Source organism: Panthera onca, chromosome B3, assembly GCF_046562875.1.
Source record: "Panthera onca isolate mPanOnc1 chromosome B3, mPanOnc1 haplotype 2, whole genome shotgun sequence".
NCBI classification, from domain to species: Eukaryota; Metazoa; Chordata; class Mammalia; order Carnivora; family Felidae; genus Panthera; species Panthera onca.
Genome location: NC_138344.1, coordinates 19,078,951 through 19,106,893, shown reverse-complemented (window position 1 = coordinate 19,106,893; position 27,943 = coordinate 19,078,951). Strand labels below are relative to the sequence as shown.

Here is a 27,943-nt window from a genome sequence, read left to right as displayed (position 1 = left end):
AGATACAGAACTACTCCATTGTGAGACCAGTCTCTCCAGCCTCCCCTCCCCCACTTTACTGTCACACTCACCTTACTGCCCTCCACCATCACTAACCCCAGCAGCCACAAATGTCTCTTCCATCTCTATAATTTTGCCATTTTGAGAATGTTTATATACGAATGGAATCATACAGAATGTGACCTTTTGAGATTGTTTTTTTTTTAATATCCTGCTCAGCATAATGCCCTTGAGATCCACCTGAATGGCTGCATATTTCAAAGAGTTTCTTTGTGTTACTTAGTATATTTATATTTTAATATATTTATACTATATATTACATTTTATATATGTGTAGTATACTTTTATATTATATTCCATTGTATGTATAACTACTCATCTGCTAAGAGTTTTATGTAGTATCTAGTTCCTATTACAAGTAGAACTGCTAAGAACAAATCATGCACAGATTTCTGCGCGCACATAAGTTTTCATTTCCCTAGGTTAAACGCTCAGGAGTGCACTTGCTGGGTCATAATGTAAGTCTGTTTTTGTTTTTTTGTTTTTTTTTTTTTTTAATTTTTTTTTTAACGTTTATTTATTTTCGAGACAGGGAGAGACAGAGCATGAACAGGGGAGGGTCAGAGAGAGGGAGACACAGAATATGAAGCAGGCTCCAGGCTCTGAGCCGTCAGCACAGAGCCCAACGCGGGGCTAGAACTCACGGACTGCAAGATCATGACCTGAGCCGAAGTTGGCCGCCTAACTGACTGAGCCACCCAGGCGCCCCTATGTGTTTTTGTTTTTAAAGAAACTGCCAAACTATTTTCCGGAATGGAAATATTCTCACCATAATGAATGAGAGATAGTTTCTCTACATCCTCATCAGAATTTGGCATTCTATTTTTTTTAATTTTAGCCATTCTAATCAATATGTAGTTATATTTCATTGTGTCTTAATATGCATTTCCCTAATGGTTAATGATGTTGAACATCTTCTCATGGATTTATTGGCCATTTGTATATACTCTTCAACAAAATGTTTCTTCATCTATTTCCTACATTACTTAACTGGATTGTTTGCCTTTTATGTTGAATGTTGGGAGATTTTTTATGTATGAATCAGAGATGAGTCCTTTGTCAGATATGTGATTTGCAAGTATTTTCTCCAAGCCTGTAGCTTATCTTTTCTCTCTCTTAACAGGGTCTTTCTCAAAGCAAAAGTTGTTAATTTGTCAATTTTTTCTTTTATGGATAATTTCTTTTTTGGATTTTCTATGTAGACTGTCATGTCATCTGCAAAAAGAGATTGTTTTATTTTTCTTTCAGATGTGTATGCCTTTTATTTCATTTTCTTGTCTTAACTGCATTGGCCAGAACTCCCAGTAATATATTGAATATAATTTTATATAATTATTCTCAAATAAAACTATCTATTGAGAATAGATATCCTTGTCTTATTCCCAATTTAGGGGTAAATCAGTCTTTCACCATCAGGTATGAAGTTTGTTGTAGGTTTCTGTAGATATTCATCAGGCTGAGGAAGCTCCCCTCCATTCTTAATTTTCTAAGAGTTTTTATCATGAGGGTATTAAATTTAGTCAAATGTTTTTTCTGCATCAAGTGATATGATAATGTGATTTTTTCTTCTTCACTTTAAGCCTTAATCCATTCAAACTGATATAACAAAATACCACAGACTGAGTGGCAGAAAAATAACAAAAATTTATTTCTTACAGTTTTGGAGGCTGGATGTTTGAGATTATGGTGCCAATGTGGTCAGATGAGGGCCTTCCTCCTAGTGACTGATCTCTTCTGTCTTACATGGCAGAATAGGGCTAGGGAGGTCTGTGGGATCTATTTAATAAGAGCACTAACCCCATTCATAAGAGCTCCAGCGTTATGACCTAATCACCTTCCAGAAGCCTCAACTCCAAACACCATCACTTTATTCAACATAGGCATTTTGGGGGGACACATTCAGTCTGTAGCAGTCTATTAATATGGAGGATTATATTGGCTGATTATTGAGTACTTTACTGAACTAGTCTTGTATCTCTAGAATAAATCCCACTTGATCATGGTGTTTAACTCTTTTCATATATTGTTGAAATCTATTTGTAATATGTTAAGAATTTTTGCATCTATATTCATGATGGCTCAGTCTGTACTTTTCTGTTTTGTACTGTCTTTGTCTGGTTTGGGTATCAGGTATATTGGACTCATAGAAGTGTTGAAAAGTATTCGTAGAGTTGGTGTTAATTCTTTTTTAAACATTTGGTAGAATTCTCCCATGAAGGTATCTGGGTCTATAGATTTCTTTTTTTTTTTTTTTTTTTAATTTTTTAAAATGTTTGTTTCTGAGAGACAGAGAGAGAGCATGAGCAGGGGAGGGGCAGAGAGAGACACACACACAGAATCTGAAGCAGGCTCCAGGCTCTGAGCTGTCATGTCAGCACAGAGCTCAATGTGGGGCTTGAACCCATGAACCATGAGATCATGACCTGACCCGAAGTCTGTTGCTTACCTGACTGAGCCACCCAGGCCCCCTTATAGATTTCTTTTTAGGAGGTTTTAACTTGTGAATTGAATTTCCTTAATAGTTAAAGGGCTATTAAAATCATGTACGTATTTTATAGTGGTGAGTTATAGTTTGTACTTTTCCAGGATTGGTCCATTTCATCTAAGTTGTCAAGTTTATGTGTATAAAGTTGTTCCTTTACAATCCTTTTGATATTTGTAGGGTATGTAGTGCCATTCCTTGTTTCCTTCCTGATATTAGATATTTTTCTCTTGTCTCTATGTTAGTTTTCCTAGAGGTTTGTCAATTTTGTTGGTCTTTTCAAAAAATTACCTTTTTTTCACTGACTTTTTCTATTGTTTTTCTGTTTAAATTTCATCATTTTTCTACTCTTAATTTTAGTATTTCCTTTCTCCCACTTGATTTGGATTTATTTTGCTCTTCTTATAGCTCCTTTAGGTGGAAGTTTTGGATCATTAATTTGAGACTTCTCCTCTTTGTTAATGTAAGTAGTTAGTGCTATAAATTTCCCTCTCTGCACTGCCTTAGCTGCATCCCACAAATTTTGACATGTTGTATTTTCATTTTTGTTCAGTTAAAAGTATTTTTTAAATTGCCCTTGAGACCTTGTCTTTGATCCACGGGTAATTTAAAAGTTTGTGGTTAGTTTCCAGGTGCTTGGAGATTTTCCTATTATCTTTTTGCTATTAATTTCCAGTTTGATTCCACTGAAGTTAGAGAACATATTCTGTCTGATTTTAATTCTTTTAAATGTGATGAGGTTTATCTTACGGCCTAGGATGTGCAGTCTATCTAGAGATATGCTCTGTGGACACTTGAAAAGAATGTGCATTCTGCTCTTGTTGTGTGGAATGTTTTATAAATGTCAGTTTGATTCTGTGGGCTGATGGTGTGAAGTTCTGTATCCTTACTGATTTTCTGCCTAGTTGTTCTATCATTTGTTGAGAGAGGGTGTCAAATTATAAGTCTCCAATTATTATTGTGGATTTATCTCGTTCTCCTTTCAGTTATGTCAGTTTTTGTTTCACATATTTTACAGCTCTGTTGTTTGGTGCATGCACATTTAGGATTGCTATGTCTTCTTGATGGACTGACTCCTTCAACGTTATGAAATGTTCCTCCCTGTCCATGGCAACTTCCTTTAGTCTGAGGTCTATTTTATCTGATACTTAGCCACTCCTTTCTTTTGATTAATATTTGCATGGTATAACTTTTTCTATCCATTTACTTTCAACCCACATATATCCTCTTTGAAGTGAGTTTCCCATAGGCAGAATATAGCTGCTCATGGTTATTTATTTATTTATTTATTTTTTTAATTATTATTATTTTTTTAACGTTTATTTATTTTTGAGACAGAGACAGAGCATGAACGGGGGAGGGTCAGAGAGAGGGAGACACAGAATCCCAAACAGGCTTCAGGCTCTGAGCTGTCAGCACAGAGCCCGACATGGGGCTTGAACTCACTGACCGCGAGATCATGACCTGAGCTGAAGTTGGCAACTTAACCGACTGAGCCACCCAGGCGCCCCTTTTATTTATTTATTTTGATCTACTCTGCAGTCTCTTCAAGTTTATGTTTTTGGAAAATTTATGTTAATATAGTTACTTACATATTAAAGCTAAGGTCTGCCATGCATTTCTTTGTTTTGTTTTGTTTACTCTTTCATTTTTCTGATTATTTTCCTGTCTTCCTGTGAGCTTCTTAAACATTTTTCAAATCCCATTTTGATTGGTCAATAGTGTTTTTGAGTATACCTCTTTGTATGGTTTTGTTTTGTTTCTTTTCAGGGGAAAGTGCGAACGCAGTCCCCCACTACCACAAATTACGTAGTCCAGTTTCCCACATTTAGGGAAATCGCAGGGGTCAGCACATCTGGAGTGCAATGGATGAGCCTCACCCTGGGAAAACCATCTTCGTGATCATGGTATCTCCCGTGCCAGGTAAGTGTACCTCTTTGTATAGTTTTTAAAGTGGTTGCTCTGGGTGTTACACACAGCTTAACCAAGTCTACCGGTTTCAACATTTCACCAGTTAAAGTGAAGTGTAAACACCTTTCTTGCTTTAAAGCACACACGAATTTATAATCATATGGAAAATGCTTGATATAATATTAGGTGAGAAAAAGCAGCATGCAAAACTATATACACAAAATGACTTTATCTCTGTTAGAAACAACAATGTACGCACAGATCAGCAAATGGAGAGAAAAATATAATGAAATTGTTAAGTGGGACTGTTTGGCTGCATTAGGAATATGGTTACTTTCTTATTCTTTTCCTCTCTACTTTTACATTTTTCTAAATTTTCTTGTTAGCTTGCGCTATTTCATAATGGAAAAGAAATGTAGAGGAATACAGTACATTAAACCTTCAGACTGGCCTTTTGTTGTTCACATTTCAGTTACTGGTAAGGTGAAAGGGTGTGCATAGATAGTGGCAGGCTGAGAACTGGCTTGACAAGACTGGCAGCCATTAAGTTTACATGTGAAATGAGGTAAAAAAAAAAATCCCCACTATGATTAGAGGATAACAAGGAAATAATCTGAATGATAACCTTCATCCAAGCCAGATCCCCAGTCTGGTTGAAGGAGCCGGCGTTGACCCTACCTTCTCCAGCTGGGATGTGCTGTCATCACAAGCCTCCCGGAGCAAGTGCCGGGCCCTGCTGGGGTCTCCTTGCTTGTATGCAGCGTGAATGCCCTCCGTCCCCGGGCACCGCGCTGTGGGGTCACTGCCTGGTGTGGACGGTTTGCTGCCCATGTCCCCAGCACCTGAGTGGACGGAAGCACACACACAATGTCACCATCACTTGCCAGTGCCGCTCATGGGAATCACGGGGAGGAGAGCAGGATGAGCTCTCCGTGAAATAAATCTGGGGCTTTAGGAAGAGAAAAGGGTTGCCCTGAAATAATGCCAGTGTCACCAAGGACAGCAGACCCTGGGATCTGCAGCCCTGTGGGAGGGACTTTCTGTCTGGGGCTGGTGCTGAGTCAGGCTGTCTGTGCAGCAACACTGTCCTGCCGTGGAGTGGATCCAGGGCACCTATGGCAGCTGCCTGGCTGGGAACTGCCAGGCTGATCTCACTGACAGCGGCAGAAAAGTAGGGGTTTGGTGGGAGAGCTGAAAGTCCAGCCAAATTGTTCCCCTTCTGTTTCCCTCACAGGGGTATAGTATCTAGTGGTGGAAGAAAGACAGGTCTAATATTCAGGATTTGGAAATTTATACTCACTCTGCCTAGAAAACCCCACTAAGTGTGTGGGATTTAGAATTAGCAGCCCTCATCCATACTTACCCCTGCACAAATATGCCACATTCTGATCTTGGTGATCCTCTGAAACTCTAGGCCTTGGGACGCCCTTGGGCCACTAGTGTGACTGGCCCAGGGTGTCCCTAAGATATCTCTTGACTCTGCCAGTCTATTTATATGAAATGTGGCTCATCCATCAGGCAATATCTTGCTGTCCTCTAATTGTGACACTGGCTGTGCTACTTGGGAAAAATGGCGAGCTTTGCAGAAGGCATGTTGCAGCAATGATGGGGCATTCATTGAGCAGTCATGATTGGCTGAGCACCATACTGGGTGCTGAAGATGTATAAGTAAAGGAAGTCAGCTCCTACCCTCATTGAGCTCTCCCTTTAGAACAGGGGTTTTGTGGACCCCAAAGGTTGATGAACAGCCTTCTGAGGTTGCCTGAACATCCTAAATTGGACACAAAACTCTGTGTGTGTGTGTGTGTGTGTGTGTGTGTGTGTGTGTGTGTGTCTGTGTGCGTGTGCACACGCACATGCACGTGTGTGTGTGTACATTTTTCTGAGGAGAAAATTCAAGGCTTCTACCAGATTTCCAAATGCACAAGTGAATCAGAGTTAAAAGTTTTACCTCTATAAATATTACTGAAAATACCACAATGAATGAGGAGTTATGTTCTGAATGTGTTGAATGAAATAGGGGGAGAATCCTACCATGCTTGGCCAAGTTCACATAGTCAGTAAAAGGCAAACCTGAACTGAAGTTTGGACCCCTAGCTCTCAGGCTAGGGTGAACCTCCTCCATCTCTCTGCTACCTCTTTGAAGGAATGAATAAAAGAAGCTTCTTCTCATGTGAAAATAATGCGGGGCAAGGTTGGCTTCCAAACTCTCATATCACAGAAGTGAATCATATTATACCAGCTAACATTTGGACAACTAAAAAAATATATATTTATAATAACATACAATTATGCACTTAGAAACAAATTTAACCAAAGATGGGGAGACCTCTATAAATGAAGAGACATTCCACGTTCATGGATTAGAAAAATCAATATTATTAGCAGGTCAATTCTTCTCAATTTTATCTACAGATTGAATAAAATCCCAGCCATAATTTTAATAGGTTTTGGGGGGTATAAATTAACAATCTGATCTTCAAATCTGTATGGAAATTCAAAGGATTTTAAATATCCAAAGTAATCTTGAAAAAGAACAGCCCTGGAAGATAGATACCATGTGATGTCAAGACTTACTATAAAGCTACAGTAATAAAGGCATTGTGGTACCAGTATAGACAAATAAACCCATGGAACAGCATAGAGAATTGAGAAATGTACCCATACTTGTACATTCAATTGATTTTTGCAAGAGTGCCAAAGCAATACAATGAGAAAAGCAGTCTTTTCAAAAAATGGTGCTGGAACGACTGGACACCCACAATGAATAAAAAGAAACTTGGACTCCTACTTCTCACCCCCGCCCCCCCACACACATTAATTTGAGACAGACCATGGACCTAACATAAAGGTTAAAATTATGGAACTTCTAGAAAAACAGACATAAGAGAATATATTTATGTCTTGAGAGTAGGTAAAGATTTCTTAGATGGGACACAGAAGGCAATAACCATCATAGGAAAAATTACTAAATTAGACTTCACCAAATTTTAGAACTTCTGCTCATCAGAAGATTGAGCTACCATTTAAAAGTGAAAAGGCAACTTGTATACTGGAAGAAAATATTTACCAAATGTAAATCAAGAAAAAAATAGAATGGTATCCAGAATACAAAAATGATTCCAAAACTCAGTAATAAAGGACAGCCCAATTAAAACTGGGCAAAGATTGGAACAGCAGAGGATATTAAAAATATTCAAAAGGCTCAATATCACTAATTATCAGACAGATGCTAATTAAAACCAGAAGCAGACACAGCTATACTCCCACCAGAATCACCAAAATTTAAGAAGACTTACAATAGTTGGTGAGATTATGGAGCAACCAGAACACTCATGCTTTATTGGCTGGAGTGTAAAATGGCACAAATGGAGTGTAAAATGGAAACAAGTCTGGTGGTTTCTTATAAAACTAAACATACAGCTACCCTATGATCCAGCAATTCTGTTTTCAGATATTTAGCCAAGAGAAATATGTCTAAAAAGCTTATCCAAGAATGTTCATAGCAGCTTCATTCATACTGTTTCCAAGCTGTAAATAGCACGTGTCCATCAACAGAAGGACGGATAAACAACTACGGTGGTTTAGTAACTACTCAGCAATAAAAAGGAATGAACTACTGATCCATGAAATAAGTGACAGGCAGTCTCAAAACATAATGCTGAGTGAAAGACTGATCACAAAATGATTCCGTTTATACGCTGTTGTAATCGATGGGTGAAAAAAAATCAGAATGGTGGTTCCTGGGGGGCAGGGGCAAGCATGAAGTTTACCAGGGCGGGGGCATGAGAAAATTGCTGTTTGTTACTTGTCATAGCTTATCAAACAGTCTAATGAAGACTTGTGCATTTTGCTCTATATGGATTTTACCCACAAGCACTATAAACAATATTGGACTGTAGTTAATAACACAAGTGCTGAAGATTTTGAGGGTGATGTGTACAGATGCTTGCAACTTTCTTTGAAATGTACTGAAAATATTGGATTGATGGATGCACACAGGGATACAAATACGGATAGAATGTGAGAGAGCAACTTTAGAAAATGTTAATGGTAGAATTTAGGTAGTGGGTAATGGATGTACATGGTTCAATTCTTTCAACTTCACATTTACGTTTTTTTGTTTGCTTGTTTGTTTTTGTAACAAAATGTACAGAAGTGAATCAAAATATCATACCCTAAATGCAGGGCCCACCATATGGCATACTGTGTAAGCGCCACCATCAGGGCAGAAAAATCCTGCTCTGTAGAAAGGCAAAGACAAGGGCTTACAGTAAAGGCGCTTGACACTGTTCAGGGTCTTTACAGCTGATTCTAAGCCATGACTTTCACTACTTCAAAGGGACCATTCTGAAAAATCCACGGAAGTGGATAAGCATCACACACCATCTGCATCATTCCCAAAACACCAATGCAAGATTGCTGTGTCTGAGTGGAGATTACTGGGGATCTTTGGTTGTGTATTTTTGTAAAGAGGAATCACAAAACGGCTCAGGGTATAGTGGTTGCACTTGTGAGTAAGACAGCTTTGCTCCCCAACACAAGCTAACTGTCCCATTAATTATTTACCATCAGAGACCCTGGGACATCAGAGAGCTGACTGGGAGGAGAAAAGCATGGGCAGGTTGCAAGAAGGAGGTAAAATCAACAGCAGCAACATCCATCGGGAGGGGCACTTAATTATGTCATTGCCCATCTTTCAAAATTAAACAAATATTTCCCTTATCTCTGTAGATTACAAGCGTGAGTGTGTGTGTGTGTGTGTGTGTGTGTGTGTGTGGTATGTGTGTGTACACAAGCAAATATAAAGTAACCTCTTCTGTTCACGTTAGGAACATAAATAAAAACAGTTCACCTTTGAGCCTCAATTGAGTGACACTGAGAAGGCAGAACCTAGGGTATAGGGTGCATGTCAAATTACAAGGGTGATTTTACTTTAACTTGATTTTTAAATAATGCAGCATATGTGCAGTAAATGATGCAATCGGAACCAAGACTCTACTCAATTCTATTTATATAATTTTTAACGTTGTGGTGTTTTCAGTTCTGCATCTGATTTTCTTAGGTTGCATGGACAATGCACGTCCACTGTCACTGATGCTGAGGGCTGGGGCGGCTGGGGGGGGGGTGGTCTGGCACATTCAAATTGTTGGAAAGACATTACAGGAAAAAATCCACTAATGTGCATGCATTTAATTTAATCTGCCAACTTCTCTTAATTTCCTGAAATTATAAAAATAATGGTTAGCATATATTTAAATTGAAAGAAAAAAGACCACAATGTTAATAATTAGTATTAAGGATGGGCTGGGGTGGACTTAACAATGGAATTAGAAAAGATTTTTGTTCTTTATTTCCCCATAATGGAAATAGATGACTATTTTGTTTTAAACCTTAAAGAAATTACACAAGTAATAAAAGAGCACATTCTCACTGAAAAAAAAAATAATAATACAGAACTTCATGATGTAATAAAGCAGAAGCCTTCCTCCCCACCATCAGACACCTTTCTTGAGGTAAATATTTACTTTCATATTACTTTTCCCCCCAAATACTACAGCTCTTTATTTGACAACTGGTGACTTCTGATTTAAACTTAAAGCGGAGGACTGTATTTACACCACTCAAGATTATTCAGGGATTTGTGCCTGTTAATCAGCCATTGTCCATAATTCTATTCTTCTCTGCAGTAAAATGTGACAGCTCTAAGTATTTTGTTCATACAGATGTAAAGTTCGTATTAAAAATATAAACACCCAAAATGTATCCTATTTCAATAAAATACCAAATAAGTCACTAAAACCACTAGGAAAATAATTGTAGAACATTAGAATGATTCAGTTTCAAAAAAAAATCCCTTTTTGTTCTCTATTGCAATGTCATTATTTTCCTATAGAGCAATGAAAATCCCCTATATATATATATATACATATATATATATATATACATATATATACATATACATATACATGTATATATATATACATATACATGAATATATACATACTCACATACACTACAAACAGGCATCTCACTTGCTTTTAATGCAAAATTAACATGATAAATATGCTTAATGAAGTCAGACAAATAAAGGAGGAGAAGGGAAAATCAAAAGCACAATTTTGGTTTTTGGTTTGATTTTAGGAATCAATTAATTAGAAGTAGGAGCTAGTGAGGAGAGGCTACAAATAGAGTGGATGGCTAGGGTTATGGATTTGGCCCATGTAGAACTATTCAAGAACACAGGAAACATCTACAGTAAGCTGTGAAATGATAGTGGACATATTCCTGGTTGGTGACAAACAATAATATCAGCATAGCCTGGTATTTAAATATGCTGGACATGATGCTAATTAAAGTTCAGAATGTGAAGAAGCATTTGGTTAAAACAGTATTTTAGCCTGTGGCATGAGAATATTATTTTGTCCTCGAGAATCACTTTCAATGTAGTACTCTATTTATAAAAGAAATATTTTCAGCAACACTGTGTGCTCTACGTATTCAGCCATTGCTAGGAGAAATGGTTTCGGTTGCCAATAATTCAGGCTCTAAATATCATTTCTGCAATTCAGGTTTTGGAAATGCAGAGTATTCTGACTGCAGGAAAATGAATGGAAATTTTTCTTCTCTTCTATTTTGGGGACATAGTAAAATAGAATTCCATGAATATGATTGAGTGATGTCAACTCTAAAAGCCATATCACTTACACGAAGAGTTCCTCATGAACCTCCCCCCTTAAAGAGAGTCCTCCTTTGTTTGTTGGTTCTGAGTCCATTAAGGAGAGTCCTAAGGAGAGTCTTTTACCTTTTCTTCTAGAACAACATTTGTTAAGTCATCCCTCCGCACCCAAATATCAGAATAAAATTCTCTCTCTACTGTTTTTCTTCTACAAATCTAGGACAATGGAGAAGTAATACGAAAGTGACTTTAATTCTTTAAGTTCTAAATGTTGGCCTCTCATATATATATTTAATTATGTATAATTATATCAATAATATATATTATATACAATTATATATATTATCGTTATATATATATTATTTTTAATTCTCTCTTCCCCACCAAAGAAAACATGTATGATGGAAAGAGAATGCTGTCTGTCCATTCAAAATCTGTTGCATCCTCTGTATATCCTGGAAAAGACCCTAACATTTTACTTGTACATCTATGGATTTTTTTAATTCCGTTCATCTCTATCAACAGAGTAGCAAAAAGTAAAGACATATCTCTCAACCCATAGTTCACAGCAAAGCACACAAAAGTAAACTTCAGGATGCTACTGACCTGGTCATGATCGCTTACGGACCTTGTCCTGCATCCTTCCCCGAGTCCCTGGGTGGCCAGAGCACTGAGGGCAGGGGCTGTCCCTCTCTGGAGGGGACACCCTCCTGGCTCTGCAGGGGCTCACCTGCTGTAGCCCTGGGTTCACCAACCTTCAGCTGGAAGGATGCTTCTTTTTCTGCAGCTATCACTCTAGGATTTTAGCCTCAGTAGCAGTTTTCGTCTCTGGGTCGTATTACGGTGAAATCCAACCCTTTATTTATTCAGGGAAGATGCAGAGGTTGGGGGATGTGGAGGGTGATGTGACCCCCAGGGTGACCCTCGGTGATAATTCCTCACCAGCTCCAGATGGCTGCTGCTCAGCCCCATCACGCTGGGCCACTTGGATCGACCAGCATCAGAAAAGAAAGCCCAGGCAGCGGTGGCATCCTGGCTCATGGCTCACACAGAACAGCACTCCACAATGGACGCTGAGTGTTTCTCGTGCTTCAGAGCCTCACAGCACAGACGCACAGCTTCTCTGAGGATATTCTCACCAAATGGATTTTTGCTAATAAGGGGGGGATGAGCAGTTATATAAACAAACAGCTCACACAAGAGAAAATCACAAGAAAAAGTGCTATTTTCTTTAGAAATAAAAAATACAATTCATCTTAAGATGCCATGTTATGCCCACCGACATGGCGAAAAGTGTAATGAATTCTAACGTGCATTGGCTGGCCAGAGTGTGGTGACATTTGTCACTGTGGGAGGCCTGGCAAATTGTATGACTGTTTCAGAAAGCAATAGTAATACTATATATATAGTATATGTAGCTATATATAGAATACGGTGTTGATGCATTATGCCATATATACATATATATATGTGTGTGTGTATATATATAACATATATAACATGCATTATGCCATATATACATATATATGTGTGTGTGTATATATATATATAACATATATAACATGCATTATGCCACATATACATATATATGTGTGTATATATAACATATATAACATGCATTATGCCATATATACGTATATGTGTGTGTATATATAACACATATAACATGCATTATGCCATATATACATATATATATAACATATATAACATATTCTGGCATACATTATGTCATATATATATAGCAATATATATATTGCATATATATAGCCATATATACATATATATAGCAATATTATATGTGTGTATATGTACATATATAATACATGTATACATATATATGTTATATATATAGCAATATTATATAACAACACCCTATTCTCCTAGGAGTTTATCTGAGGAAATAACATGGCATGCACAAAAAGATACACTCTTAAGCTATGACACTACCTTGCAGAACTACCTACAACAGCAGAGGGAAGAACCTGCTAACCAGGTAAATGGCCGATATCAGGTTTTAGGGAATGGCTTATAGAAAGGCAATGTCTAGGTGCCCTGCACTGACTGCTGCTTGATTTTTGTTATTTAATCAAATGCTCACCGCAGTGCTGTGGGTAGGTGTCATGGCTGCCATTTTACAGATGAAGGGGGCCAGAATACAGACATTGTTCACAGTTATAGAGTTGGCAGGTAGCTGCAAGAGTGGAAGCAGGTCTTTCTGACCCCAGAGTTCATAGAATTCCTGCCACCCTGCTTTCCCATTTAATTCCTGTTGTGGACTGCATGTTTGTATACCCTCAACATCCATGCTTTCATCCTGATCCCCAGGGTGATGGTTTAGGAGGCAGGGTCTTTGGGAGGTGACTGGGTCATGAAGATGGAGCCCCCACAATGGGATTTAGTGGCACAAGTCACAGGAGAGTTTTTTCACAGCTCTCTGCCTAGTGAGGATCCAATAACAAGATGGCTGTCTGCAAACCAGGAAGTGGGCCCTTTCCACAAACAGAATCTGCTGGTGCCTTGACTTTGGACTTCCAGCCTCCAGAAATGTGAGGAATGAATGTCTGTTGTCTAAGTCACCCAGCGTGTGGCAATTTGTTACAGCAGCCTGAGATGACTTTTAAAATAGTGACTCAGGGTAGTTCAAAATGAGCAACTACTATGAGCCATTAAAACATAATAATGAAGACTAATAATAAAAAATACATACATAATATTAAGCTAAAAGTGTAGGACATGGGGCACAGGTTGAGGCATCATTGGTTGACATCATTTGAAAATATGCAGAGTAACAGAATTTAGATTATATGGGATTAAAATGCTTGGAGAAAAAAGGTTTCTAATGTGTACAGTCTATTATTTTTGTTAATAAAAATTCAGTCTGTATATATGACAGTAGCAGATGCCTTCAGCAGGTGCAGTGGATGGAGATTTTTAAAATTTTGTGTTTTCCAATATTGTTTTTTCTTACCAAGCTTGGATTGACTTCGAACTTCAGAAAAAGAAATTTAAAAAGTATATTCAGCCCAAGGGTGACTATTTTCAACCTGGCTTCACAAACCAGTTCTTTGATGGCATTATCTAAGCTGAAACAACTCTTTGTCTTGGATATACCAATTGTTTTGGTTCTGGGTAGAGCAAGAAAGTCTCTTGGGACAATAGTCTGTAAGCATGTCACAGATTTCTAAAAGACAAAATAAAATAGTCTAACAATAATAATAATATTTAGTATGCCAGTAATTGGTGCCATTTATTGAGTTCCGCCTGATGTTGTAAGAAACGTCCTCCATACTTCCACCTTCCTGCCAAACCCATGAAGGCAGGGGTTCTATTCACTGTCCTTCATGAGCTGACCAGTGCTCTGAGGGGTCAGAGAGCACAGCTGGGACTTGGACCCTTCAACACCTGCCACCAAAGTCTAACCCCTGACCCTCCCCACCTCCCCCCCACCTCCCCCCACCCCACCCAGGCTGTGTGCTCCCAACCAAACATGGGGTACTTATTTGGAACATAATGTGCTTGGCAAACACATGGAAACTAAAAGGTGAGATGATCCTGTCTCATTAGATGGAAAAACCAGAGAGCAAACGATGGAAGTCAAATTCTCCATGAATTTTCTGCAGCAGCAGAAGAGAAAACCCAGAAACACAGAGCTACAAAGATGAATTCTTTCCTATACTTAGTTCCTCTTCCAAATATTCATTTATTTATTGCTCATTCATTCTAGAAATGTTTAACACCCAGCATATGCTGAGCTAGACCCTGGGACACAGCCTAATGAGACGGAGGGAAGAGCCAGTGTGTGAGGCTGTCTTCTTCCCAGATCTTAAACAGCTACAACAGAAAGCATGCTCGAGAGACAAACGCTGCCCGGGTAAAGAAAGAGGAACCATCCTTCTGGGGAAGTAAAAATCACAGAAGTAAGACAGTTCCTTTGTTTAATACTCCCATAATATAAAATGGCACAATCTGAAGACAGAAAAAGAAAGTGGTCACACTGTGGGGAGGCGATCGTGGGCATACACACTGAGGGCCAGGCCATCCTTTGTCACAGCAACCCAGCTTCTAGGGAACTGACTCTGAGGGAATAATTCTACACATTTAAAGACATTGTGCAAAGGAAAAAAAAAAGTATGCATGAAGATGCTGATTGCGGTATTGTTTCGTAGAGCAAAGAATGGAGGTTATGCCAAGTACCTAATGCATTATAAATGCTTATCATGTTGAACACACAGAGGGACAATGCAACACCACATAGGAAAACTGACAAAAAGGAAAGACTCCAAGAGAATAACGTTGGCTTTCCTTATGTGGTGGCATTTGAGGTGATCCCTTCCCTTTGCTCAGTTTTCCAGTTACTTACGTTACTGCTATAATGGAAAAGTAGTGTTTTAAATATACTTTTCAGGGATGAGCACTGGTGTTATATGTAAATGATGAATAACTAAATTCTACTCCTGAAATCATTATTACACTATATGTTAACTAATTTGGATTTAAATAAAAAAATAAAAAATAAATAAAAATACACTTTCCAGGTTAGCATTGTAAAACTTCTGGCTGACTCCAACTTCCTCTTGGCAAACATGGGCACAGGGGAAGGAAGAAAATATCTCAGTCTAGAAGGAAACTAAGGATGAGGCACCCAGATTCTTTCCAGTGGTGTCTTTTCCCCAAGAACTGTGAACCATGCTAAAACGTGGTGACAGAAATGCCACTCAACTCAGATGAGACGACTTGGGTTCAAGTCCTACCTTCGCTGCTTAATGGCTGCAAGGTTTTGACAAGTATTTATGTCTGAATCTTGTCATCTCTTTTAAAAACAACAACAGGGGCACCTGGGTGGCTCAGTTGGTTGAGCATCTGACTTCAGCTCAGGTCATGATCTCACAGTTCATGAGTTCGAGCCCCACATCAGGCTCTATGCTGACAGCTCAGAGCCTGGAGCCTGCTTCGGATTCTGTGTCTCCCTCTCTCTCTGCTCCCCCCCTACTTGCGCTGTCTCTCTCTCAAAAACAAATAAACATTTAAAAAAAAAAAAAAACAACAACAAAATGGCACAGGGAAAAAAAAAACTACTGTGGGGCAGCTGGGTGGTTCAGTTGGTTAAGTGTCCCATTTGAGCTCAGGTCATGATCTCGCGGTTTGTGAGTTCAAGCCTCACGTGGGGCTCTGCACTGACCATGTGGAGCCTGCTTGGGGTTCTCTCTCCTCTCTCTGCTCCTTTCCCACTTGCACTCTCTTTCAAAATAAATAAATGAACTTAAAAAGTTAACAAAAACAAAAACAAAAAACTACTGCAAAATTCGTGACAAAAAAAAAAAATTGGACCAGTACACAAACAGAGTGTTATTTCCAGGGGGTGTGCTCCCCCCCCCTACGCTGCACCCTCATTTCCTCCACGGACCCCAGGCTCCCTCAGCCTTTACTCTGGTGTCTCTCCAACTTGGAAGGAGCTCCTGCTCCTTCCCCATTTATCAAAATTCTCCTTCTGCTTCTAGGCTCAGCACAGACGCTACTCCCCCAGGGAGGACTTGGGCAGGGGGGCTCTCCATGGGCCCCCTTCTCCTTCCTCTACCTGACCAGGACCATCCTCTTGTGATGGGTCTGTCCACCTCCTTTCTGCCCAGAAGTGCCACAGGCTGGGCCCCACTTCCTCAGGGTCGTGGTGCCTAGCACTGAGCCATTCGCACCATAGATGCTCATTAAGAGCTTCTTGGAGTCAATTTGTCCACCCTCCAGAGCTCTCTATGTGTCAGTAGGGGCTTCACCTGTAATCTGGCTCATCTGTAGTATCATTCAGCATGGGCACTGGGGCACAGAATTCTCCTGGTGAAAGAGCAGGAGGACACCTTCAGGTCCTTCTGGATTTACTTTCCATGAACGACTTCCACCTGGCCGTGCTCGCTCCACCCCACCTGCTCCAGTGAGGCCGCTTCAGTGTTCCGGCGGTGGGGTTCATGTCAGGTCAAAATGTAGACTGTTTCAAGATAATACTCTGGGGCTTTCCAGCTCATGAAAGTAGCCCAGGACTTAGTCCTACACAGTGGGAGAAGGAGGCCCCAAAACACAGAGAGCCACGTAGAGGAGTGGAAGAGTGGAATGGTCAGGTCACCCAGCTGGGCATCCACATCTACATCACTTCCTTGTGCCTCCTGGAGGTGACAGCGGCAAAGGGTGGTTGTAAGGTCACATGAATGGAAGTATGGAAGCATGGGAATTGCTTAGAACACTACCTGACCCTCAGTGGGCTCTGGATAAATGCTAGCTCTTAAGTATGGCTCTTTGACATGAAGTTAAATGTGGCCTGTGTCTAAAAATTATGAAGTCTGGGGTTCCATCTTATTTCTCAGGCATCTAAGATAAATCATGTGAGTTTAAATGGACAAGTTGGTTGTTTTCTGTACCTTGTTTACTGAGCTCTGGGGCAGACGTGAGTGGGGGCCAGACAGTGGAAGTCATTTCCTCTAGCACCCTTGCTGAACTTTTGGGGGAGCAGGGGTACAGAGGCACCCCAAATGCCTGGGAATCAACTCCAGACAGGGTAGTATGTGCCAGTGGACACAGCGAGGCCCCTGCACGCTGCCTAGCACACAGCTGAAGCTCAATAAATATGCTAACGGCCAAAATAGGGAGCCCCGATTGTTTACGCAAACAGTGCCCTTATCTAAAAATGCTGCTGAATGAGATCAGCCAAGTTCAAGTAAGTGGCTTTAGAGTTCATTTTGGTTAATAACTCTTCTTTAAAACTTGTCTTATCCCATTAGGGCTGCTCTAACAAAACAGCACAGACTGGATGGCTTATCGACAACAGAATCTTATTTCTTGCAGTTCTGGAGGCTAGAAGTCTGAGACCGGGTGCTAGTGTGGTTGATGAGAACCCTCCTCTGGGTGACTGGCCTCTCATTACATGCTCACATGGCAGAAGGGGCCAGGGAGCTCTGTGGGGTCTCTTCTGTGAGAACACTAATCCTATTCACCCTCGTGACCCAATTGCCGCCCAAAAGCCCCACCTCCTAATACCATCACCTTGGGGGTTAGGTTTCAACATATAAATTTTAGTGGGACACAAACATTCAGACCATGGCAGTGATTTTGCTTAAAAGCATGAGAAATGCCCAAAAATACTCCCATGTAAGAGGTAACCTTACATGGTTATAGTCAATATAGGCAATATAGTTTTTAATCCTGAAGGCAGTGTTCGGAGTTAACCGCTTGGTTAATCACTGTAAAATCCTTGATAGGAAATGATTACTGTGATTCAAAAAAAAGGGGGGGTATTTATTTTTGAGAGAGACAAAAACAGAGCGCCAAGTGGGTAGGAACAGAAAGAGAGGGAGACACAGAATCCGAAGCAGGCTCCAGGCTCTGAGCTGTCAGCACAGAGCCCAATGTGGGGCTCGAACTCACAAGCCATGAGATCATGACCTGAGCTGAAGTTGGATGCTCAACCAACTGAGCCAGCTGGGCACCCAGGCACATTTGGATTTTTCTACTCTTTGGCTATTGTGAATAATGCTGGTATGATTATTTGTGTACAAGTTCTTCCAGTTCTCTTGGGTATATATGTAGGAGTGGAATTGTTGGGCCAGATGGTAACTCTATGTTTAAAATTTTGAGAAACTGCCAAGCCATGTTCCAAAGCGGCTGTACCATTCTACATTCCCACCTGAAACATAGGTTCTAATTCTCCCCATCCTGACCATCACTTAGTGAGAATTGTCCATTTTTTTAATGTTACCTATTTTAGTGGGTATGAAGTGGCGTCCCATTGTGGTTTGGATCAGCATTTCCCAGATGGTTGGTGATGTTGAGCATCTTTTCATGTGCTTATTGACCATTTTTACATCTTTTTTGGTATATGTCTATTCAGATCCTTTGCTCATTTGTTGTCATTGTTGACTTGTAAGCAGCCTTTACGTAATCTGGATACAAGCCCTTTACAGGATATACGATTTGAAAATATTTCAACCCATTCAGGGAGTTGTCTTTTCACTTTCTTGACTGATGTCTGTCAAGTATAAAAACTTCTAATTTTTATTAGGTCCAATTTATTTTTTTTCCTTTTGTCACTTGTGATTTTGGTGTCTTATTTAAGAAACCATTGCGTAATCCAAGGTCATGAGATTTAATCCCTTGTTTTCTTTTAAGAGTTTGATAATTTTAGCTCTTACATTTAGGTCTATGATCCATTTTCAATTTTTTTTTTTTATATTGTGTAGGTAGGGATCCAACTTTTTTTTTTTTTTTTTTTTTTTGCATATGGATATCCAGTTGTCTCAGAACCATTTGTTGAAAAGATGATTGTTTTCCCTCTAAATTGTATTAGTAGTGCCCAGGGTGCCTGGGTGGCTCAATTGGTTAAATGTCTGACTTCAGCTCAGCTCATGATCTCACAGTTTGTGAGTTCGAGCCCCACGTCGGGCTTTGTGCTGACAGCTCAGAGCTTGTAGCCTGCTTTGGATTCTGTGTCTCCCTCCCTCTCTGCCCCTCCCCCTTTTTGTGCTCTGCCTCTCTCTCTCAAAAATAAACATTAAAAAAAATTTTTTTTAAGTTGTATTAGTGCCTGTATCAAAACTCATCTGACCATAAATGTACGGGTTTATTTCTGGACTCGTAATTCTATTCCACTGATCTACATGTCTACCCTTACACCAATACCACACAGTCTCGATTACTCTAACTTTGTAGTACATTTTGAAATCAGGCAGTGTTGAATTCTCCAACTTTGTCCTTCTTTTTCACAACTGTTATGGCTATTCTGAATCTCTTGCATTTCCACGTGAATTTTAGGATTGGCTTGTCAATTTCTGTGAATATTTCAGCTGGAATTCTGATAGTAGCTGCACATGTAGATCAATTTTGGGAGTATTGCTATGTTAACATTACTAAGTCTTCCAACCCATGAACACAGGATGGTTAAACTTCTTTCAACTGTGTTTTGTAGTTTTCAGTGTATAAATTTTGCATGTCTTTTGTTACATTTATTCTCAATTGTTTTATTCTTTTTGATGCTATTGTAAATGTGTTTTTTTTTTATTTCATTGTCAGACTTTTCATTGAAAGTATATGTAACTAAAATTGATTTTTACATTTTGATCCTGTATCTTGATAACTTGCTGAGCTGATTAGTTCTAATTTTTTGTAGATTCCTTAGGATGTTCTATATAAAATATTATGTCATCTGCAAATAGAGATAGTTTCACTATTTCCTTTACAATCTGGATGCCTTCTATTTCTTTTCCTTGTTTCATTATCCTGGCTGGCCACTCCAGGATAATGTTGAATAGAAGCTGTGATAGTGGACATCATAGTTTTGTTCTTGATGCGAGAGAGAGAGCATTTAGTCTTTTATAATTACATATGATATTAGTTGTGGACTTTTAACAGATGTCCTTTTTCAGGTTGAGGAAGTGCCCTTTCATTACTGGTTCACTAAATTTTTTATCATCAAAGGGTGTTGGATATTTCCAAATGCTTTTTCTGTGTCTGTTGAGATAATCATGTTTTTTTTTTTTTCTCCTGTTACTATGATGTATTATATTGATTGATGTTAAACCAGGCTTGCAATCCTTGGACAAACTCCAGTTGGTGATGTTATATAATCCTTTTTATATATTACTGGATTTGGTTTGCTGATATTTAGTTGAGGATTTTTGCATCTGCATTCATAAGAGATATTGGTCTGTAGTCTTCTTTTCCTGTGTTGTCTTTGGTTTTGGTTTTGGGGTAACACTGGGCTCTTAGATCGAACTGGGGAGTGTTCACTCCTCTCCCAGTTTTTGGAAGAGTTTGTGAGGTTGATATTAATTCTTTAAATGTTTAAATGATTTAAATGGTTTAAAAAGCCATCTGGGTCTGGCTTTTCTTTGTGGAGAGTTTTAGGATTACTAATTCAGTGTCTCTACTTATAATTCTGTTTAGATTTTCTATCCCTTCTTGAGCCAATTTAGGCAGCTTGTGTCTTTCTAGGAATTTGTCCACTTCATTTAGCTGATTGAATTTGTTGGTGTACAATTGCTCATAGTATTTTATAAATCTTTTTATTTCTGTACAGTTGGTAGTGATGTCCTCTTTACATCCCCAATATTAGTAATTTCAGCCCTTTCTCTTATTTTTCTTGGCCATTCGAAGTGAAAATTTGCCAATACTGTTGATTTTTTTTTTTAATCCAACTTTTGGTTTTACTGATTTTCTCTATTGTTTTTCTAGTCTCTATTTCATTTAATTCTGCTCTAATCTTTGTTCTTCTTTCTGCTTGTTTTGGGTTTGGTCTGTTCTTCCTCCTCTAAGTTTCTTAAGATGGAAGGTTAGTTTATCAATTTCGGATCTTTACTCTTTTTAAATACAGATGATCATAGCTAGAAATTTTCTTCTCAGTACTGCCTAAGGTGCATCTCCTAAGTTTTAGTATGTTGTGTTTTTGTTTTTTTTTTTACCTCAAATATGTTATAATTCCTCTTGTGATTTTTTTAAAAATATTTTTTAACATTTATTTATCTTTGAGAGAGAGAGAGACAGAGACAGAGCGTGACAGGGGGAGGAGCAGAGAGAGAGGGAGACACAGAATCCGAAGCAGGCTCCAGGCTCTGAGCTGTCAGCACAGAGCCCGATATGGGGCTCCAACTCACAAACTGAGAGATCATGACCTGAGCCAAAGCTGGACGTTCAACCTACTGAGCCACCCAGGTGCCCTTCTTGTGATTTCTTCTTTAAACTGATTACTTAAAGAGCATGCTGTTTCATTTCCACATATTTGTGAATTTCCCAAATTTTCTTCTGTTATTGAGTTCTAATTTCATCCCATTGTAATCAGAGAACATAGGTTGTATGATTTCAGTCCTTTTAAACTTCTTGAGGCTTGTTTTACAGCCAAACATAAAATTTAAACATGTAAGGAAACCCCCCTCCCACAAAAATCTGTGTGTCCCAAAACACACAAGCAGGGTAAGAAGACAAATGACAAATAAGAAAAAAAAAAACTGCAACTTATATCACAGAGACAGGGTCAATATGATGAAACAAGCATGTTCTTGCATTGTTGGAGGGAATGCAAAATAGTGCAGCATTTATGGAAGGGAATTTAACAATACCCGGCAAAATTATATCCGCATTTTCCCTCTTAGCCAACACTCTAGCTTTTAGAAATCTACACCAAAGATTCAATGTCAAAAATGCAAAATGATATCTACACAAGACTATTTACTGCAGCATTGCTGCAGAGGACGCAATGCAGATGTCATAGAGAAATGACTAAATAAACTCTGGGATATGCACAGAAGAGAGTCCTTTGCAGTGGTAAGAAGGAAAGTGAAGTTCTATCCACTCTGGAGTCATCTCCTATTGTTCTATGATTCTCAGGGCATGCTCCTTCTGGGGGTGAGCAGACAACAGTGCAGTCCCCATAACACGATGTGCTGGGTCTGCTCACCCCATCCTGGAGCTAGGAAGACAGAGGCTTGGCAGATGGTGAATGAGACGCTGAACGGTGCCTCCAAGTGGCACCATGCGGTGGGGTAGCTGTGACACTCAGGCCTGGTTTGCTCAGACGATAAAGAGACCTTTGTTCTTGGAAGGAGAGGCCCGCTCTCTTCCTCCCTGTGACTGTGCCCACGGGTCACTCTTCCGAGGACTCTCTTGATGTCTTTCCATAATCTCTGCGCATCCATAAGTACTGATGGTGGGGACAGAACCTCCAAGAGGTGTCCCCACTTTTCCTCCCCACCTCTCAGGCGGAGTCTGAGTGCACCTTCGTTGCAGACACATCCAAACACTAAGGCAAGCTGACTTTGGGGGAAATACTTGGGGATCTCTTGACAGAATGAGCTTAGAGATTGAGCACAGAGACTATATTTTGTGAATTTCTGAGGAAGATCTGGGCAGAGGCGTTTGGGGATTTGGCTGTGTGCTTTAAATGGAATTCCCCACAGATGTCTTGTCAAGAAACTTTAGTAAGGATTTAAGGTGTTTTTTTCATTTTAAGATTGTAGGCTGGAGCTTCCTTGGAATACATCATTGTATTGTGATGACAGAGGCTGCGAAGTGGCTCAGATTTCCCTGGATCTCACATAAATATTCATTTCTCTTCCTTCTCTTCTTCCTCTTCCTCCTCTTCTCCTCCTCCTTCTCTTTCTTCATTTTTTTTAACAATTAGATTATAATAGGGTTATGTTCTCCAACTTGCTTTTCTGACTTAAAAGTTCTTCTGTATCTGCACATGAAGATCCAGACATTTTATTTCACGGTGGTTCTTTGTCCTCATTGATGGACTTTTAGGGCACTCGTAGTGTCTTTGTAATCCCTTTTCATGCTGTGCTGAACATTCTGTGTGTGTGTTTCTGCTCACCTGTGAACTATATCTTCAGGTTAATTCAGAGCAGCGGATAGATTGAGCTTTAGTTTTTATCAAGATTGTCAATTTGCTCTTCTAAAAGTTGGACCACTTGAACGCTTACTTAGTTATCAACCCAACATCAGTTAAAAATATGAAGAATGGAGGGGCACCTACGTGACTCAGTTGGTTAAGCGTCTGACTTCAGCTCAGGCCGTGATCTCACGGTTCGTGAGTTCGAGCCCCACATCGGGCTCTGTGCTGACAGTGTGGAGCCTGGAGCCTGCTTCGGGTTCTGTGTCTCCCTCCCTCTCTCTCCCTCTCTCTCTCTATCCCTTCACCACTCACACTCTACCTCTCTCTCTCAAAAAATAAACATTAAAAAAATTTTTTTAATATGAAGAATGGAGCAAAAATTATATCCTTGCTATATTAAATAACATCAAACTTTCTGATTTTTCCGGATCTGAAAAGCAAAATAACATCTCATCGTTGGCGTTGGTTTGCATTTTTTCCCATATGAATGACATTCAGCTTATTTTCATACACCAACCCACCATTTCTATCTTTTTCAGCAAATAAAAACTCTCTGCTTCTATTTCTTGGTTCATCTGGAAACTGGAGTGTTCTTTTTCCCAATGATCTTCAAGTGCTCTTTATAGTATATGTTGAAAACAGTTTTTACCTGTTTGTTTTTTGTCATTTGAGGAGGCTTTTCCGCAAAATAGTTTCAACTCTTATGTAACCACGTTTATTAGCCTCCTCTATGTTAACTAGGTTTGATGTTTTAGGGAGAAAACGGCCTTCTTCGCTCCAAAATTATTTTTAAGTTATCATATTCCTAGACTTTTAATGGTGTTAATTCTTATGTTTAAATATTTGATTTATCCGAAATTGATTTTGGTCCAGAAGTGAGAAAGCGATGTTATTTCTATCTTATTACCCAATTCACTTTCTTTTCTAGACTGATGTGAAACCTCAAACGGTAAAGCAAAATCAATGTGCGTTTTGGTCACATTTGGTCTGTTTTCGAGTTGCTACTCCGTTCCATCACTCTCTCTCTATAGTCTCCAACCTCTTTCACTACTGTGATGTAATAAATTCAAACACGTAGTGGAAGGAATCTCCCCTCCTTCTCTCAGCCAACCTCCCCTCCATTTTAATTTTTGTGGCGACTCTCACGTTTATTTTTCCAGGTAAAACATATTCAATTTTGTTCGTGTTTAGGGTACCTGGGTGGCTCAGTCGGGTAAGCATCTGACTTCGGCTCAGGTCATGATCTCACGGTTTATGGGTTCAAGCCCTGTGTCGGGCTCTCTGCTGACAGCTCAGAGCCTGGAGCCTGCTTCAGATTCTGTGTCTCCCTTTCTCTCTGCCCCTCCCCTGCTCACACTCTGTCTCTCTGTCTCTCTCTCTCTCTCTCAAAAATATGCATTAAAAAACCCCATTTTTTAAAAATAAATTTTGTTCGTGTTCTCCCCTCCCCCAATATCCTAATGCTACTGCTCTGAATTACAGAACCAGCTTGTGAAGAATTGGCATATTTACAGTGTTGTCTTCCTTTATAAGAGGAGGGGGTGTCATTTTATTTACTCAAATATGCTTTCTGTCCAAGGCTTGAAGTTTTCCTCAGACGAGCCCTGTATATTTATCATTATTTCCCTGAATATTTTATATTTAATTAATATTAGTTTAATAATTAAATTAAGAACAAAAGTAAAACATTATAGCTCCCTTGAACATTCAACATTTTCATTTCGGTGTTTTGGTACGTTTTTTTTCTTTTCAATTTATTTATTTTTGAGAGAGAGAGAGAGAGAGCGAGAGAGCTCAAGTGTGGGAGGGACAGAGAGAGAGAGTGAGAGAGAGTGAGACACAGAATCCGAACCGGGCTCCACGCTCTGAGCTGTCAGCACAGAGCCCAATGCGGGACTCGAACCCACGAACTGTGAGATCATGACTTGAGCCAAAGTCAGACGCTTAAGCGACTGAGCCACCCAGGCGCCCCTCAGTTTTTTGGTTCTTAAAGTGGATCTCTAGAGGGCATCTATTTATGTGTTAACACTGGATACCATCTAACACAAAGAGCTCCTAGAAACTGAGAAGCAAAAGGTGTGAAGAGGGGGTTCAATAAAAGCAAATATAACCAGGTTTTCCACATGCGAATGCAGGCCGAGCCTCCCTTATTGTAAGAGAAATGCATGTAACACTATATCAAGACACCATTTTCACAGGTCAGACTGGGAAAAACCAAAAGTGTGTGAACAAATACTGTTGCCATGTCTATAGGAAGCAGGCAAGCACATGAGCTGTGGGGGAGGGGGTAACAGGAACAGCTCCTGTGAGGGTGACTGACAGTCCCTGGCAGATTTTTGGAAACATCTACCCCTTGATCCATCACTTTGGGGATTTATTACATGGGTGTGCTTCTGTACATGCAAAGACATTCCAGCATTATTCATTACAGCAAAATACGAGGAACGGCCCAAATGCCTTTTATTATTTTTAACATTTTTTAAATGTTTATTTAATTTTTGAGACAGAGAGAGACAAAGACAGAGACAGAGTATGAGCAGGGCAGGGGCAGAGAGAGAGGGAGACACAGAATCTGAAGCAGGGTCCAGGCTCTGAGCTGTCAGCACGGAGCCCGACGCGGGGCTCAAACCCATGAACCGTGAGACCATGACGGGAGCCGAAGTTGGACGCTCAACAGGCTGAGCCACTCAGGCACCCCCCAAATGCCTTTTGGAAGAAAGCTATTTAAATAAGTGAGGGACATCTGTGCAATAGAATACTAGGCGGTTGTCAAAAAGAACAATGATGATTGTGATAGCTTTTATGTACAAATGTGTGAAGGCAACAGGCAAGGTACAGATCAGTGGATGTGATCAGCTATGTTCCGTGTGAAAGGAGGAGAAATAGGAATCAGTTTTGCTTGTATACACATAAGGCGATTCTGGAATGACGTAAGAATCTAAGAATTGCAGACCGATACTTAGGGTTCTGGAACCGTGTGATCTGCCTTGAAACAAGCAACGTTTTCTGAATCTTGGCAAAGGGGGAAGAAATGAGGTCATTTGCTCTTCTTTTTCCTCTGCATGTCTTCAGGCAGAGACACACAACCTCAAGTTCACACAACTGAAATTGATTCCAGCTGATTCGCCTCAATACTGGGACTGCCATCTGCCTTCCAAATCCCAAAGCAGGCGTACACCAAAGAGGCAAAACCCAGGATCGGGGCTCCTCGGTGGCTCGCAGAGTTGTGAGTTGGTGTACTTAACGGGTGGGGGTTGGAGGGGAGCCCAACGCGGGATTACAACGTGGCCTCCGAAGAGTTAAAAGCAAAAGCCACAGACACATCTGCGCAGGAGATAATGCTTAACAGAATCGAATGCCGGCAGCCTCTCCCCTTTGCCCTAAGACAGAAACGCTGAGATCTTCAGTCTGAGCAAGGGCTGACTTTCCCGGGAGCCGGGCTCCTCTGTGGCCGGGTTTTTAGTGTGTGGCTCAGTCTGCACCCTGCTGCTCTGTGGTTGTCACCTTCACAGCCTCTTCCTGTATGGAAATGTCCAAGCGCGTAGCTCAAGCTTCTTCAGTGCAGTACAACCTTGGCTGGATGACAATATGGCTCTTTGTTTTTATGAGCGATATCCTCATTATTAAAGCAAGGAGCTCCATGACTCTGTGTAACCGCAAACATCCCAAGAATGCCTGGGCTCTGCCACCATGGCCCCTGGGCCACCGAAACCCGCCTCCCGCCTCCGTTCTCGATGCTTCTGTGACCTGTGTTCAAGGAATTCCCTATGGACAGCTTGCGGCTGAACATTCAAGATACTCAAGAATATTAGAATTTTGAGCTTTACTAGGAGTGTTCTTCCATGAGACATACACATTTTGTTAATTGGTCCAAAAAAAAAAAAATGCATTGCGAACATGAGACAAGGAAAGATTTTGACGTTAATGAAAAGGTCTTGGATGTAAAACTTTAATTAAACAACCTTTGATTCAATTCCATTTTAAGTAAAACGATTCTATTTTGATGATTAGATTTGAACTCATCACTTTGTAGTTCTACACATATTCGAAAATGAGGACCGGCCACATTTTAAATCCTGTGCCTTCAAATAAAATCAAAGACTACCCCCTCTTCCATTTTTAAGAACTCCCATATTTTTCATCAATGTTATTATCATTTTCACTCGCAAAAATACAGTCCAGGAGAGGCTAGATAACTTGCCCAACAGGGAAGGAGAAAGAAAACACTAATTGAGGGGCTACGGATCATACAAGCAGTGGATCACATTTGGTGTGGTGCTAAGTGCTCTGCAAATACACTCATGATGCCTGTGTTACCGATGAGGACTAGCGTGTGGAGGGACCAGGATTCGAATCCAGCTCCTTCTGACTGCAAAGCCCACCTTCGTGACACTGTCACTCACTTTTTCCTATAAATCACACATATCAGAGATATCAAGAAGATACC

At 39.9% G+C, this 27,943-nt stretch overlaps 1 protein-coding gene and 1 non-coding gene across 2 annotated transcripts in view; both read right to left on the bottom strand.

Annotated features, from left to right (window-relative positions):
* The window catches only part of LRRK1 (leucine rich repeat kinase 1), a 133,213-nt gene that overhangs the window by 80,962 nt on the left and 24,308 nt on the right, over positions 1–27,943 (bottom strand). The window contains exon 3 of the mRNA XM_060617827.3: positions 5,132–5,295. Coding sequence (XP_060473810.2) covers positions 5,132–5,295 — 164 coding nt within the window. The remainder of the gene's footprint in view (positions 1–5,131; positions 5,296–27,943) is intronic.
* LOC132670534 (U1 spliceosomal RNA) lies at positions 4,310–4,473 on the bottom strand. The gene has a single exon (XR_009606766.1). It is a non-coding gene; the product is annotated as a U1 spliceosomal RNA (small nuclear RNA).